Below are 17,418 nucleotides of genomic sequence, written 5' to 3' on the forward strand. Positions count from 1 at the left end.
AGGAAGAGTAAGAAGAACTGCATAGCTGTACGCTGCCTTGAAACAGTTAAACCAACTAAGCGGAGTGCAAACTGACACCGGAGATTAACTAGGAGCTAGATCTGTGTTAAGCAGTGAAGGACCATGCAGCTGCCATGGCTTTTGGTAATGACCTCTTTGAGAATCTGGTTACTAGATTAAATGGAGCTTATGTCTTATTTAATAATATTGTAGGGCCTGCCTTTGGAAGTCAGTTGTGACACTCCAGTTCCAAAATGTATCGGGCAGGTGTCTGAGCCTGGGAAATACACTTAGATGAAGAGATAGTTAAAAGTGAGTAGATAAAGTGTTTGGATCCAAATACACTGCCTGTTGAATGTCATGGGGTAGTGTCACTTTGACAAAACCTGCTTGCTCCTGGTAACTGCCATAGCACTTTTAAAGTAACCTCCAAATCATTCTAAAGAGTTCATTGACTACTGAGAAAATTGGGATCCTGACTCCTAAGTGTCCATGCTAATAAAATAAAATAAAATAAAATAAACCATAAAATTGATAATCAGGATGAGATTTGAAAAGCATTCTGGGAGTTAAGAACTCCACATCCTATGGTTTAGAGTTTATAATGTACTCCACTCTGGATTGTTGTCTTCTCACTTCTTCATCGTATCATTTTCAGCAGTTTTTCAAGAAAGCAAGCACTTTGTCTGCCAATTTTGTCACCATTTCTTTTTTAACAGTGTCCTATGTGTAAAGTTTCCTGTTTCTGGCTTTGGTTCCAGTTTAGGTAGGAGATAACAAGGAGTCTAACAGTCTAAATCCCATTGGGTTGAGTAACATTCTTTCATGTTGCTTCAGTTTAAATACATAATCAAGTATATCCTGAATAGGGATATTTTCCTAAAGAGAGGCATTTCTGGTATTCTGTAAGTGCACAGTTCGGCATTTTAGTGATCTGGATGATTAAATGCATATCATGCACACTGTAACTGTCAACATAAATAGAAATCTCTATGTGAGGAAGATAACAGAATCATAAAATCACAGGATGGTTAAGGTTGGAACAGACCTCTGGAGGTTGACTGGTCCAACTCTCCAGCTCAAGCAGTGCTACCTGGAGCAGCGTGACCCTCTGGCATATCTGCCATTCCTCTCACCCTCTAGGCTCAGCCATTCAGCCAGTTTTCAATCCATTTCAGTGTCTACTTACGCAGCCTGCACTTTGGCAGCTTCTCTTTGAGAATCTTGAAGATCTGACCAGAGACCATCAAAAGCCTTACCAAGGTCTAGGTGGACTATATTCACTGCTGTCCCCTAGTCTACAAAGACGGTCATTTTGTCATAGAAGTTTATCAAATTATTCAGACATGACTTGGTGAATACATGCTGACTACTAATAAATTGTTTGTTTGTTTTTTCTGTTAATGTCCATTTTATGTCCATCAGTTGAAGATCATTTAGAGGATAATGAAGCACAGAGCAGAGGAACCATTTCTCCATTTCCATTGTTTTTTGACATGTCAACAAGCAAAAGGCAAAGGTATGTCAAATTTAAATTTGAAAACTATGGTGTTTCACTGTAATCCATTAGAAGCTTGTAAATATTTGATTTTCATGTTTTAACATGTGTTAGAGTTTTTAAAAGCTTACACTAACAGGAGAGCAAGTCTTTGTACATTGCTGGGAATGGTGGAGCATTACTACCATAATGGAGATATGATCATCGTATCTTACAGGACAATCATACCTTACAGGACAATTTGCCTGTGATTCATAGAACAAAAAAATGTCTTTACGTGACTCCTCCTATATTGGTGTATATTACAAAGGTGTGACATAATCATAGACATATGCAGTACAGTGATACAGAGACAATTCTGTGCTCACTAGGAACAAGATATATTTTAAAATTACTCTCCATCATTTTCATCTTCAAATGAGTCAGTTCCCACTTCTTCATAGTCCTTCTCCAGGGCAGCCAGGTCCTCTCGGGCCTCTGCAAATTCTCCTTCCTCCATGCCTTCACTTACATACCAATGAACAAAGGCTCTCTTGGCATACATAAGATCAAACTTGTGGTCAAGCCTTGCCCAGGCCTCTGCAATAGCTGTGGTGTTGCTGAGCATGCAGACTGCTCGCTGAACCTGGGCTAGGTCTCCCCCAGGAACTACTGTAGGAGGCTGATAGTTGATCCCAACCTGGAAGTAGGAATATGAGAGAAGCATGAAAAAGGCAAGGGGAGAATGTAGTCAGGAAGTTGAAAAAATTAATAAAGTCACAGATGCTGTGATAGCATGGTACCACTATCAAATGGCAAATACAATAAAACATAATAAGGTTATACACAATATATAATCATTGTAATTGCTGTACACTTATTCTGTTTAATGTATACTGGAAACTTCCTAGCTTTCTTAACAGCTACTCAACACCAAACATACTGTTTCAACAAGATGCAAACTAATACGGAAAGTTGGTTCCCAGTTAAAAGTACTCAGTTTCTTAAGTAGATATTTGCATGACAGATGTATTGCTGTAGAAATGATGTTTGTCAACGTTCTATGGAGCCAAAGGAGAGAGGCCACATAGTACTTCTGTATGAGAGGGTTAGCTGGCAGCTTCTTGAGTACCAGTATTTCCTTTATTGAATGTATTTACTCTGGTATTTCCTTAGTTTTATTTGTTGCTTCAGAGAGCACAGTCACTGGCTTTCTCACAATTTGGGTCTGAAAGTAATATGACTTTAGATTTGAACTCATACAGCTAGATTTCTACTTATAAATATTTACGAATCTGTGCCATTAGGATTTCTGAAGGAGAAAGCGCATATTTTATACCCATAAACCTTTTATAGGTTCATTTTTCTCACAAGTGAAAAGCATGCAAGATCTAAAGCTGAAAATACAAGATTTCAGCCAGACATTAAAAGTTAAACTCATGGCATTCTCACCTTGAAGCCTGTTGGACACCAGTCAACAAACTGGATATTTCTCTTAGTCTTGATGGCAGCAATTGCTACGTTGACATCTTTGGGAACTACATCTCCACGATAGAGCATGCAGCAAGCCATGTACTTCCCATGCCGCGGGTCACACTTCACCATCTGATTGTTGGGCTCAAAGCAGGAGCTGGTGATTTCAGCCACCGAGAGCTGCTCGTGATACGCTCTGTCAGAAGAGATGATGGGGGCATAGGTCACCAAGGGGAAGTGGATGCGTGGGTAGGGCACCAGGTTTGTCTGGAATTCTGTCAGATCCACATTGAGGGCACCATCAAAGCGCAGCGATGCGGTGATGGAGGAGACAATCTGGCTGATCAGGCGATTGAGATTAGTGTAGGTTGGGCGCTCGATGTCTAGGTTTCTGCGACAGATATCATATATGGCCTCATTGTCCACCATGAAGGCACAGTCTGAGTGTTCCAGAGTGGTGTGTGTGGTAAGGATGGAATTGTAGGGTTCTACCACAGCTGTGGAGACCTGAGGAGCTGGGTAGATAGCAAATTCTAATTTAGACTTCTTCCCGTATTCCACAGAGAGGCGCTCCATCAGCAAAGAGGTAAAGCCAGAGCCGGTGCCCCCTCCAAAGCTGTGGAAGATGAGGAACCCCTGCAGTCCAGAACAGGCATCAGCCTAGAAACCAAAAGATAAAGTGAAAGAATCAGGGCCGAAAAGGAAGTAAAAGACTAGATCTACTGCATTTGTTTATTCTGAGATGAAGGAGAGAGCAATCATCAGCAATATACAGCACATATTTCAGCTCAGTATTTCTTAAGAAAGAGCTGATGGTAATTTTGTTCTTTTCTTCTTTCACTGGCTTGACTTTTGACTTAAAAATTGTTGTCTTAACAGTGAACTTCTCTCCCTGAAGTCCACAGTTCTTTCAGTTAATCTAACTGAAACCAGCAACACTGAACTATGTAATCCATACTTCTATGTCAGTGTTGGTATTTTAGAGCTATGCTAATGATAGAATCATAGAATTGCTGATTAACTGCATAGAATTGCTGATGCATAGAATTGATGAAAAATTACATATTCAGAAGCATCTTTTCAGACTATCTGAAGCCATGCAACTGGGAGGTCTCCATTGGTCTTTCTTAGAGTGGTACTGATCTTTCTGTAGGTCGTGCAGTCTCCTTTCTGAACTGATTCACTTTTCCTATAGTGCATTTCTTCCTTCAGTGGAACCAAAGCGCTGTTAAAAAAAACTACTGGGACTTACCAGCTTACGAACACGATCAATCACTGTATCAATGCTTTCTTTGCCAACAGTGTAGTGTCCACGAGCATAGTTATTCGCCGCATCTTCCTTTCCAGTGATCAGTTGTTCTGGATGAAAAAGTTGCCGGTAGGTGCCAGCCCGCACTTCGTCTGACCAAGAAAGGGAAATTATAAGAGGTTGCACGACCACGCTCCAATGCCAACAAGCTGGTTGTTGTTGGCAGCGGTGCCAGCTTTCAGTCGTGGGAGGTCATGACCCAAAAAATGACCCAAAAAAGCATACGCTGACTGAGAGGGGAGAATTAATGGAGAAGAGAAAGCTTCCCTAAGAATTTTGTCATTGTTGTTGTGGCGTTGTTTATTTTTGTGAGGCATCTGCCAAAGCTGTTATTCTCTCAAGAAGAATTTGTTAGTTAGTTGTATTGACAAAAGGACAGATTACCAGGAAAAAAAAAAATAAGGCAGAAGACAATCTAGTTCCTAATTTTAAGGAAACCCATTTTTTCCTGAAAGGAAAATGCCAGTTCCCATTTTGAATCTGAAGCGGAGAAAAGCAGAATTCAGATGACAAAAATGTCATGATAAAGGAAACCAAGAGTTAAGAGTTTCTGCAAAGAAGAGTCAACTGTATATACTAGCTAGGGGGATCCTGTCATTCCTAGGTCTTTAACACCCATAGAGATAATAGCATCATGACAGAATGTGACATTCAGTGTCACAGAAAAATTAATTTCATGAAGTCTCATGGTAGACACGGTACAAAGGATGTGCTTCTTTGTTCCAGCCTGGTGACACACAGTAGTGATACTTAGGAAGAGTAACCCTTTTTCATTTTGCACGCTGATACCGACCTACTACACTTGGTTCCAAGTCCACTATTACAGCTCGTGGCACATGCTTCCCACTGACAGTTTCATTGAAAAATGTTGTAAAAGAGTCATCGTTGTTGAGCTGATTGTGCTGATCCTTGAAGGTGCCATCTGGCTGAATGCCGTGCTCCAGGCAGAAGAGTTCCCAGCATGCATTTCCTATCTGAACTCCAGCCTGGCCGACATGAACAGAGATGCACTCACGCTAAAGGGAGAGAGCAGAGAAATAAGGTCAGGAAAATCAGTGTGCATTAATGTTCCTTATTCCTAAGTTACTTTTTCCCAGAATATTACTTTAATACATAAATATATATATATTTAGTTGTCACTGGCAGTATTTCACTTGTTTGTTCAACATCAGCAGGTTGAAGGAGGTGATCCTCCCCCTCTACTCTGCCCTGATAAGACCTCATCTGGAGTACTGTGTCCAGTTCTGGGCTCCCCAGTACAAAAAAGACAAGGATCTCTTGGAAAGAGTCCAGCGGAGGGCCACAAAGATGGTGAAGGGCCTGGAGCATCTCTCCTATGAGGAAAGGCTGAGTGAACTGGGTCTGTTCAGCCTTGAGAAAAGGAGACTGAGAGGGGACCTGATCCAGGTCTATAAATATCTGAGGTGTGGGGGGCAGAATGGCGAGGCCAGACTGTTTTCAGTGGTGAGTGGAGACAGGACAAGGGGAAACGGCTGGAAACTGCAGCATAGGAAGTTCTGCACAAATGTGCGCAAGAACTTCTTTACAGTGAGGTGACGGAGCACTGGAACAGGCTGCCCAGGGAGGTGGTGGAGTCTCCTTCTCTGGAGATGTTCAAGACCTTCCTGGATGCCGACCTGTGTGACCTGCTGTAGGGAACCTGCTTTGGCAGGGGGGTTGGACTCGATGGTCTCTGGAGGTCCCTTCCAACCCCTACGATTCTGTGATTCTGTGATTCTGTGATCATGATTGAGATTGCACATATACAGACCAATGACTGGGACAGACTTTTTAAAAATTGAGGTCTCTGTGCTGCAATACATGAAAGCAAGCAATAAATAATAATTTCAGTTCTACAAAACCTGCCTTTCCTCCTATGATTGGCTATATAGAGGAACACATCCCACTTTATTTTTACTTCTGGCTGGAACCTGACACAGTCATATGGTATTTTTCAACCGTATGAAACCCAAGACGGGTGATGTCTTTTGATCCTTTTACCCTCTGATAGCACACCAGAATGCAAACTTGGAGGAACTGCTTTCAGCAGTATTCACCTCAGGAAATGTTTTCAGATTCTTTTGGTTGAAACTAATGTTCTTTCAAGATCCTGAACAAGCTGTGAATTTTACACTGCAGGTTCACTGCTTAATTAAGTCAATATGACAGAATGGAATATGCTTACTTACATAATTTTGAGTATAATTCCTGTGGTAGCCTGGAACTTCAATGAAAGGAGCACAACATATGTAACACCAGGCTTAACTAAGCAGATGCAATTGCTGAAAGGCCTCAACACATAGAGTACAGGGACCTGGCACTAGATTTCATAAATTCAGAAAGAAAATTACAAAGTAGAGATTTCTGAGTTGGTCCAGACTAACATGACATCACATGAAGGAAAGGCAGTTTTGTAAGAAAAGGTGGTTACAGACCACATGAAGTTTTTCAACCTCATTTTCTGCTTTGGAGCAGTTGTGATTATAACCTTCTGTGCTCCAAATCTGTGGTATCACTGGCCCTATCTATGCTAGTGAGTAAGAGACAGGGTAGCCTGTACTGATTGATAATTAATACATACTATGGCACAATTTTGGCTTGTGCCAGCTCCTACTTTCTCAGGTATCGCTTGGGCACCGTTCAAGGATAGCTCATTGTTGAGAATGGTTTTCAGTGAGCAGCTAGCTGACCACTGCCTGGTTTTGGAGGGGGAAAGAGATGTGTATGCAAGAGATGCATAAATACGAAGCTGGCCATCCTAGCTGCCTCAAGGCAAGAGAGCGGTCCCCAGTCATTTTCAGTTTGCAATGTAGATATATATTTGATTACGTAAGAGCAGATGTGGCCAGTTAACTTTCTGTTGTTTTTGCTCTCAAATTCTGTAACTGCTTATCCTGCAAAATCGTCCCACGATCTGACAGTTAAATGTATCTTCCCCAAAAAACAAATCCTCCAGCAGAATGCACGACCAGCATCATCTCTAGGGCAGTTTTCTTCACCAATTTTCAGTGTTTGCATTTTATAAACAAAACTAAATATATTTTTTCAGAAGCAAGTGATATTTTAGAAGTCACTACTGCCACAGGTTGCCATTTGCAGAAGTTCAAATGAATATAGAAAACCAATCTAATTATTTCATTCAAGGAAATATTTTACTTCCATTCAGTGCTCATTTTAAATTGCTGACTGTGAGAATTCATTTGCAAAAGCATGTGTAATGTGCTTTCAAGCACACTTGTGCAACCTTGTTTTTTTCAGTTAAGTTTTGCACAAGTGAGTGCTGGTGCATCTGCATAGGCTAGTATGCTGCAATGGAGTTGCAAGCTGGAGGATTACTCAGGAAACACTGAAGGTTAGATTGGGTCTAGTGAGTACAATTAATGCTGATTTGGCACAAGACAGGCTCTTGCTTTTCAGTTAGATCCCAGTGTGGATCTGCAAGGCTGACAGCAAGAAAAAGAGCAGCTCTGTCTTTTAAACACAGAAACGAGACAAGGTAACTTTTTAATAGACTCTCCTTTGGAGCAAAGCTACAATTAAGAGCCAAGCAACACTTGAAAGCTTTTCTCAAATCAGTAGAGGAATCAATTTGTGTGCGTGCACGCGTGTGTGTGTGTGTTGTCTTAGAACAACTAAGTTGATACTGTAGAGCTTAGCGTAGGACCGCAGATGAAAACTGTAGACCCAGTTTGTTTCCTTTCAGACAGGGCTTCCACTTCCACTGGCTTGACACAGCGTCTTAACTCTGCATTTGGGCCAGGCTTTCTGCCATGACTCCTGGCTTCAACCCCTGTTTCTTCCTAACCCAGCAATTGCTTGGAAATATTCTGGCAAGTAAAGAAGACAGTAACAAAGAGATTTCTAATTTTGAGTAGTAAATAGCTCTTAAAATAATGTTAGACTTCTGATAGGAAAAAGAATGGCCCTTCTTCAGAATCACAAGATGGGTAAGCTGATCTCTGCGTGGTATTTCAATTTTGAGCCTCCTCCAAACTCACATTTCACACTGCATCACTGACGTACTAGGACCTATCTCACAAATTGTGAATCTCACTTTTACAGAGTCTGCTTTAAAGCATGGCAAGTGCATGGAAGTGTATGTACTTTGCCTTTGAAATAAACTTTCTTGTTTTGCAGCTGTAAACGCACACACAATCACCACGTTTGGAAAAGAGCTTTATCACATAGTTTTCTACACTAAAATACGACATATAGACAATTTATAGACATAAATTGGTGTACCAGGTGAAATTATTTTTTCACTTTATAAGAGGGTTTGAGCAATTTCTATGGATTTATTAAAAAAAAAAAAGACAAAATTCTGTTTTACTTACTTAAACACATAAACTTATAGAAACCTTCCTGCACTCCAGAAACACATACATTGTGTAACTGTGAACATTACAGACATCAGGGCTAAATTAATTTAAAACAGGCACAGATGTAAGGAAAATGATTGTTATTTCATATGAAAGTGAACATGCATTGAGAAAACGTAGTCACAAGAGAGATTACTAGAAAACCAAAACTCCAGATCTACTTTATTTTATAATTCCACTAATTAGAGACTCTCTGAAGAAAACTGTGCCTCTGTGTGCCTTGCAGCCCCAGTGAGATATTCCGACACAGCTTTCCTGACCTTTAACATCATAACCCGTGAGTGAGATCAGACTCTGTGGCACAAGCTGGTGATAATGGCAGATCCCCCTGACTACCCTTGCCCGTCATCCTCCCGGTCCCTGGTGGTATGACTGGTGACCCCACATCCATCCCCCCTTACCATGGCGTCTCCAGTGGTGTTTCCTTCCCTCTCGGATCAGTGATGGCAGATTTTTTGCAGAGCCCTGCACTGAACCTCGTTGGGCACCTGCTTCTGCTCATCAGAGTCACAGTGCTTTGGGCAATAGGTCACAGACTCCACAGTTCAGCCTACTGCATTACCGCCTTCTGCCCTCCCAGCTGCCCCAAATATGCAAATTCATCCAGGCAGGCTGGGCTCAGATACACCCCACCATTTCACATTTAGACGCTTCTGATTTTGCACGATTCTTAAATCTGAATGTGGCCATGTAACATGCCTCACACTGTAATTTCTGAGTGCTATATAAATATGCGTCACATACAAGTGACATGCTACCCCAATTCCCTGTTCTGCCAGCACGCATGTGTAGACAAGAGCCATTCCTACATTCCAGCATGAAATACAGAGATCATAAAGGAATGAATGAGTGGGAAAGAGCAGAACAAAAGAAAAGACAGAAACAGAGAAATTGAAAGTAAATATGCTTCCCATTTTGAAGCGTCTTCTGCCAATGCTCTTAAATGTTGGGCTGACCTCTTTCTGTCCATATTCCTGCTTCTCTGTTAATGTTTCAATTAGTTCTGTTGGTTCTCCTTCCATACAGTCATCTGGGCTGTACTGTCAGCAGCATGGTGCAGCATTCATTATGAAGTCTGACTTGTCTGTTCAAATGCAGAAAGGAATTTGATTCTTACTGCATCCCTTATTGCGAGAAATAGCTGGAGGCATCAAACACATGCTTGCAGTCTGAACTAGGATAGTTACCTCCACCATCACATTGTTTGCTCCTTCTACACTAGCTCAGCATTGGAAAGAAGCTGCTTCACTCAAGGGACAGATAAGTCCTCATGATTTCAGCTCCTAGGTCACAAAGAGAAAGGTACACTTAATTTCTTGAATCTGAGTATGATGTACCCCATCTTTAGAAATATACTGTAGATAATTATGTTAATATGCAGAAATTTAAATTTACAATTACTAAATTTTAGGTTAGTCTACCTTGACATGATGATATCAACAGATTGTTCTGCCATTGCTGGCAACCAGCATGTATCTTTTGCTTTAAATCTTACATTTTAATAGCGTGAAGTAGTTCATGCCACTTTTCATAAGCTTGCACTTAACATTGGTATGCTCTTGTTTGGGTGTTCTTTACACAAACCTGCAAATTTAACACCTCTGGTTTTGGCTAGGAAAGCTTCAGATTTCTGGAGCCAAAGATATTTTTTAAAGAGGACAAATTCCCGTGGCAGTTTATCTGCTGCTTTATTTAAGCTGATTCTCACACTTCTCCAGGAAATTATCAGGCAGTGACTTTAACCCTAAAGAATACTTTAGTGTTCTTCTTCCAAAGGAGCTGGTAACTTTCCAGACAATCCTCAGTATTCTGGGCAATCTGAAATGTTAATAGTCATAGCTCCACCAAATAGATCATCTGTACAGAGAATCACATCAGGAAAAGATCTCAAAGCAAATCCGCTACCCAGAACATCTTAGTCATTGTTTAAGTCATTGTGTCAAATATCACAGCTACAAAAGCCAAAAGAGCTCCATGAATCACCAAAACATTTGCAATTTTGTCCGTATCTGCACTTTCCCTGCTCTTCTGTTCCCCCTCTCATCTCTTGCGGACAGGCACTAAGAGCACCTCTTGGAATTAGTGCTAATTTTACTGCTCACTTGTCCAGGACCCACTGAGTAGAGTCTGGGTCATTTCTCACTGGTCAAACACTTCTGGGGAGGAGGGAGTGCTACATGATGACAACACAGAAAGACAGTTGTGAGTTATTACCTCCATCTGCTGATGCTACTATCAAAATCAGCCTCTTAAAGGTGCAACAACAAAAAACCTCAACAATCACACAAAACCCAATTCCTACTTAAAAACAGACACTTCTCTGAAAATAGCATTTTGAATAATCTGGAACTTAAAGTTTAAATAAAGAAACACAAAATACCTCTTGGAATACAGTTTCAAAAGTTTTGTTGTTTTGTTGTGTTGTTTTTTTTTTTAATAAAAATTGCCATATTATCATTTCTATATATGTTATAAATTGTAGAATTAGATGCAGAATTGTTCCCTATAGTATTTCAATTTCAGAACAATGCTTTCTAACATAAAGGCTGTAGTGGAAAAGCTAAGTCATGGTCTGAACCAGTGATTGAGCACCTGGTGGGAAGGCTGGGCTAACCCAAGGGAGCTGAGGTGCAAGCAGTGCACCTGAGTGACTGGAAGGGGTGGAGCCAGGATCCATTCCTTCTCAGGCCTCATTTAAGGTTGGCAGTGGAGATGCTGTCCAAGAGTAAGTAGCTCTTTTCCTTTGTTTCTTCATCCATGGCCACTGTGTTTGGGCTTGTTCTCATTTGCTACAGCTGAAGAATTTGCCACCCTGTTATTATCATCCCACTATAGCATTGCAAAGACCAATGTTATTCATTTTGAAGATAAAAAGGTAACCTACATCAGTGACGTTTCTGGATATGGTGTTTCTGTGGTAGGGGGGTTGGAACTTGATGATCCTTAAGATCCCTTCCAATCCAGGCCATTCTATGATGTCTGCTTTTTCTTTTGATTCTTTAGCAAATCTAATACAGATTGAGGTGCCAGAAGGAGGGCAATGTTCCTCTCAACAGTTTGAGTAAAACATAATGCATCTCTGTAGACATGCTGGAGTTGTATATGATGAGTGTATGCTTCAAATAAAACTCTCTTTTCAAAGAAATGTATTAAGGATCACTAACAAATCTATCGTTCCAATAGTATTGTGGTGTATATTAAAAGACCTTGTTCTGTCCTCCATCCCCTCCAGGATGTCTCTTCATCAGGGTTAAGGGAAACCTTCCAGATAAGTGTGAGTACATAAGCAAGTCAAACATACATGGTGATGTCATCACAGCAGGGCTGTCTTGCTTCAGGTGTTATTCATAGCTGGGCTGCTTGGCAGTTACACCTAAGCAGTTGCAGTTTTTTTTTCCTTCTATTACTTTTCCTCTGCCCTTCTTAAGTAGATGCACAAGCCATCTGTTTTTCCCCACTGTCCCTGTTCTCCTGATTTTTATGCTTTTATTTGGTGATGTCAGCTTTAGTTAACATCCAAGGTAACCCAGCACCCCCTTTGCTCTCTGTTGATGTCTCCCATTCAAAGCAAGACCTCAAAACTCCCCTTTCACTATATGTAACGTCCAGTAGCTTCTGCTGCCGTTCTCTTTTAAGATACAGGTCAATATTAGCCAGCCACTTCTCATGATCTGTTGTCAGCAGCATCGAAGATTTCCCCTATTCCTTTGTTACCTGGTTTACCTCAGACTGCAGCAGGCCATCTGCCTGTTGTGTCTTAGTGATGCAATGTTCTACTACCCTAAAGCAACTGGGGTTGCTAACTTGAGGCTAAACTCGAAGCTGTACTATCCTACCCGTGTCTACAACACACATTCCTTGTCACTGTTCTGATTTATTGTAGCTCAGTAAGTCTGATGAAACTGGTGAAGGCTTTGTCCAGCATTGCCATGTTTTAAGGCTCTTGACTCATAGATGTTATTCACTTACCACTGCAACAGAATTGTCAGCATACTTATGCCTCCAGACCAGTTAGGATAGCTGCACCACAGCTGCACAAGCATACTGTACTCTAAATTTCTGCTGAAGCTAAGAGAATCTGGATTGTGTTCCTACTCTTGGCACCTAGCAACATTTCTAACCACCCCACGCTGTGGATTTTGTAGAACCAAGGCAACCGGGCACTAGCTGTATGTTCTCAGCACTGACAGAGTTCTCAAAGCATCTTAGAGTGGAACAGCTTTACAAACATTATGTTTGTTATTAGTATGAAATAAAGACTAAGGGCAAGAAACTTTCCTTCACATAGTGTCTGTAGTAATGGCAGGGGATATTTTGAAGCAACAGAACTCCTCAAGTGATATTACAGGTACAGGACTGTATCTTTGTGTTGAATAAATGACAGTGTAGAAGATGAGGGATTCTTAGTTCTACAAGTAAAATTCCTTGCAGGATATATTAGCAAAAAATAGGAAGTGTGTTGCCTCTAAAAGCAAAGTGAGTAATGATTAGCTGGTGATGTATCCCACACGTACTGTCCTGTGATTCAACAGTGAAGAACTTACCCTGTTTACAGTCTAATAAAGTGTCAATGAAATTAGAATTAATCATAGAATCACAGAATGCCTTGGGTTGGAAGGGACCTTGAAGCCCATTCAGTTCCAACTCCCTGCCACGGGCAGGGCTGCCACCCACCAGCCAAGGCTTCCCAGGGCCCCATCCAGCCTGGCCTTGAATGCCTCCAGGGATGGGGCACCCACAGCTGTTCTGGGCAGCTGTGCCAGGCCCTCACTAACCTCAGAGTAATGAATTTCCTCCTAATATCTAATCTGAATTTCCCTTATTTTAGTTTAAAGCCCTTATTTCTTGTTTTCTTGCCCCTTGTGAAAAGGCCCTTCCCGTCTTTCCTGGAAGTACCTTTAGGTACTGGAAAGCCACTATTAGGTCTCCCCAGAGCCTTCTCTTCTCCAGCTCCTGCAGCCGTTCTGCATAGGAGGGGTGCTCCAGCCCTCAGATCATCTTCATAGCCTCCTCTGGCCCTGCTGCAACAGCTCCACATTCTTCTTGTCCTGGAGGCCCCGTGCCTGGACACAGTACTACAGGTGAGGCCAGAAACATACTGTGTGTGAGACAAGCAAAAATGTAGCTATATGAAATAAAGAGACACGGAGACAATCACGTGCACAGCGAAAGACAGAGTGTTTTATGCACAGAAAAAAAAGGCAAAGTGGACGTTAAGATTCCCTTGCCTCATTTTCATCCTCAAATAAGTCAGTTCCCACTTCTTCATAATCCTTCTCCAGGGCAGCCAGGTCCTCTCGGGCCTCTGCAAATTCTCCTTCCTCCATGCCTTCACTTACATACCAATGAACAAAGGCTCTCTTGGCATACATAAGATCAAACTTGTGGTCAAGCCTTGCCCAGGCCTCTGCAATAGCTGTGGTGTTGCTGAGCATGCAGACTGCTCGCTGAACCTGGGCTAGGTCTCCCCCAGGTGTAGGTATAGGTGGCTGATAGTTGATCCCAACCTGCAAAGAGCAGATAAAATGGTTCTGTGAAAAGAGTTACACAAATAGGCTTCTATTAGTAGTGGAAATGCTAATTCATGGCCTGAAACAGTGATTGAGCAGCTGGTGGGAAGGCAGGGCCAACCCAGGGGAGATCGAGTGCATGTAGTGTACCTGAGTGACCAGAGTGTGTAGAGCCAGGATCCATCCCTTCCCAGATCTCATTTAAGGGTTGGCAGTGGGTTAGGGGCATCTTGCTGGAGATTCCTGCCTAGCTGAGGCCTTCCAAAGATAAGCAAGTTTTCTGCCTTTATTTCTGCATCCCTGGCTGCTGCATTTGGGCTTGTCTTCATTTGCTGCAGGCTCGGATTGTGCCACCCCGCTATTATTGCTGTGCTTCCCCATCATATTATAGCATTACAGTTACAATAGGTTAAGAAAAAAGCTGAGGTTAAGAAAGCTGTAAAGCACTGGTCAGGAGAAGGAAAGGAGGTAAGGAGAGAACCTGACCGGAACAGTAAATCTCTGTTAAGTCTTAAGTCACTCAATGTACTGTTTTGGGTGCAAATCAATTCCTACTCTCGATAACCTGAATAAGACTAAGTGAAGAAAAACAAAAAGGTTTTGGCACTGTTGGCAAAACTAGCATTCTTGGAGATGTAGCATAAATGTTTCAGTTTGCAACAATATATAGTTGACACTGTTTTGGGTTATTCTTCTGGTATGTTTGAATCTCATGGAGCGCACTCTCAGTGGCACCTTTAGAACATAAGCTGTACCTTAATCTTTCTTCTAGAATGCAGTTTCTTCTAGTTTAAAGATTAGGAGTGTCCACATTCTCCTGTTACTAAATATAAAAATACTACATATATTCACATTTGTTTAAACACTTAGGAGTCCGTCTACGGGATGCCTGAGGGAGGAAGGGGGCTCAATTTATACCATCACAGCTTTCTTTGGTACCTTATTTTCACAAGTGAAAAGCATGCAAGATCTAAAGCTGAAAATACAAGATTTCAGCTAGACTGATCTTGCCCTTAAAGAGAAATTCATGGCATTCTCACCTTGAAGCCTGTTGGACACCAGTCAACAAACTGAAGGGACCTGTTGGTCTTGATGGCAGCAATTGCTACGTTGACATCTTTGGGAACTACATCTCCACGATAGAGCATGCAGCAAGCCATGTACTTCCCATGCCGCGGGTCACACTTCACCATCTGGTTGTTGGGCTCAAAGCAGGAGCTGGTGATTTCAGCCACCGAGAGCTGCTCGTGATACGCTCTGTCAGAAGAGATGATGGGGGCATAGGTCACCAAGGGGAAGTGAATGCGTGGGAAGGGCACCAGGTTTGTCTGGAATTCTGTCAGATCCACATTGAGGGCACCATCAAAGCGCAGCGATGCGGTGATGGAGGAGACAATCTGGCTGATCAGGCGATTGAGATTAGTGTAGGTTGGGCGCTCGATGTCTAGGTTTCGGTGGCAGATGTCATATATGGCCTCATTGTCCACCATGAAGACACAGTCTGAGTGTTCCAGAGTGGTGTGAGTGGTGAGTACAGAATTGTAGGGTTCCACCACGGCACTGGAGGCCTGAGGAGCTGGGTAAATGGCAAATTCTAATTTAGACTTCTTCCCATATTCCACAGAGAGGCGCTCCATCAGCAAAGAGGTAAAACCAGAGCCGGTGCCCCCTCCAAAGCTGTGGAAGATGAGGAATCCCTGCAGTCCAGAACAGGCATCAGCCTGAAAGCCAACAGAAGAAAAGAAAGAGTAAGTGAATATATCTTCAAATTTCACTCAGATAGAAATAGCAACCCCCACAGCTAAAGCACAGCAAAGACATCGGTAGTTTTTCCAGTAAAAACTCCTGTCACCTGTAAATCTCAGGCTGGAGTATCACTAGAATAATACTGTTGGGTTTTTTTCTGACAGTGTAACAATGCTACATCAGTATTTGACATTTTTCACTTAAGTCTTCACTCATTTGAAACCTAAGGTGGGTCATCGAAGAACTGAGTTGCTCTATTCTGAGCACTGCACGTTTTTTTCACTTCCCATCCGTCAACGGCCTTGCTTCCAATGTAATATTGCGTACCAGTTTGCGGATGCGATCTGAGACCATGTCAAGTTTGTCTTTGCCAACAGTGTAGTGGCCACGTGCATAATTATTTGCAGCATCTTCTTTTCCAGTGATCAGCTGTTCTGGGTGGAAAAGCTGCCGGTAGGTGCCGGTTCGTACTTCGTCTGAACAAGAGGAAAAAAGAATTGTATGCTTAGAATTATAAGCTTAGAAGAGATGGTTCACCAAAGTTAATAACATTTGCAAAACAAATGGAACATTTTACACATGTTGGCAAACATGTGCTATGGAATATCTGCATGGGGGTAAGCGGCGGGATGATGATGACAAGTACAGAGGTAACGAGCAGTGTCTGGGATGATCTCAGTTTTGACCAAAGAATTGGGCTCCTATCTGAGTGTAAATGGTTGTGCTGTACAAATAAATTAATTTAGTAGATGAGGTTTGTGCCATGGTGTGATAAAATTTCAGCTTTTCCAACTGATTGGATGTAGATTGATCAGAACCTTCAAGGGAATTATTAGAAGAGATAAGGCGTGCAGGAAAAGCACGTCTGTCAGGACACTCCCACTTCATTATTCACGTTCTTGTTTTCCACATGAATGTGAAGAAAACAATACTTTCTTTAAGAAAGTCAAATTGTATTCAACCAGTATGGGTTTGGAGAGTAGAAAACCTTTTATTTTAGTATCAGTTAAAGCATCCATGACAGAGTGTAGTTAGTTTTCACCTTTTCATTGAGAGTCACATCTTTTAGTAATACTTGCTATTAAAACCTCTAAACGTGTCAGTTCTGTCTGGATGCTGGGATCATCCCTAAAGGTGAAGACACCGGCCATTCAGTGGTCTGAACTTCAGCACGGAGAAGAGTTAATTCATTTCAGTTTTCCAGGATGCATTCTGTACTGACCTACTACAGTTGGTTCCAAGTCCACCATAATAGCTCGGGGCACATATTTACTCATGCTTGTCTCTCTGAAAAATGTGGCAAAAGAGTCATCGCTGCTGGGTGGGTCACTGAAGGTGCCATCTGGCTGAATGCTGTGTTCCAGGCAAAAGAGTTCCCAGCATGCATTGCCAATTTGAACTCCAGCTTGGCCAATGTGGACAGAGATGCATTCGCGCTGAAATGGGAGAAAAGGGAGACGTGTCATTACTCAAGGATGTATTTTCAAACAAAGTTTGAAAGCCTTTAGCAAGATTCACCCAATC

General features: G+C 42.0%; 2 protein-coding genes across 2 annotated transcripts; both read right to left on the reverse strand.

Annotated features, from left to right (window-relative positions):
• Positions 1–1,466: 1,466 nt before the first annotated feature.
• Positions 1,467–9,173, reverse strand: LOC128073364 (tubulin alpha-4 chain). Its single transcript, XM_052668188.1, has 5 exons — positions 9,040–9,173; positions 5,053–5,275; positions 4,203–4,351; positions 2,930–3,610; positions 1,467–2,177 (listed from the first exon to the last, which is right to left on the reverse strand). The coding sequence occupies exons 1-5, from the start codon at positions 9,040–9,042 to the stop codon at positions 1,890–1,892; spliced, it is 1,344 nt and encodes a 447-aa protein (XP_052524148.1). The 5' UTR covers positions 9,043–9,173; the 3' UTR covers positions 1,467–1,889.
• A 4,624-nt stretch (positions 9,174–13,797) lies between these two features.
• On the reverse strand, positions 13,798–17,330 carry LOC128073373 (tubulin alpha-2 chain). Its single transcript, XM_052668222.1, has 4 exons — positions 17,117–17,330; positions 16,222–16,370; positions 15,189–15,869; positions 13,798–14,145 (listed from the first exon to the last, which is right to left on the reverse strand). The coding sequence occupies exons 1-4, from the start codon at positions 17,169–17,171 to the stop codon at positions 13,852–13,854; spliced, it is 1,179 nt and encodes a 392-aa protein (XP_052524182.1). The 5' UTR covers positions 17,172–17,330; the 3' UTR covers positions 13,798–13,851.
• Positions 17,331–17,418: the final 88 nt, after the last annotated feature.

Source organism: Tympanuchus pallidicinctus, unplaced genomic scaffold, assembly GCF_026119805.1.
Source record: "Tympanuchus pallidicinctus isolate F22 unplaced genomic scaffold, pur_lepc_1.0 scaffold8, whole genome shotgun sequence".
NCBI classification, from domain to species: domain Eukaryota; kingdom Metazoa; phylum Chordata; class Aves; order Galliformes; family Phasianidae; genus Tympanuchus; species Tympanuchus pallidicinctus.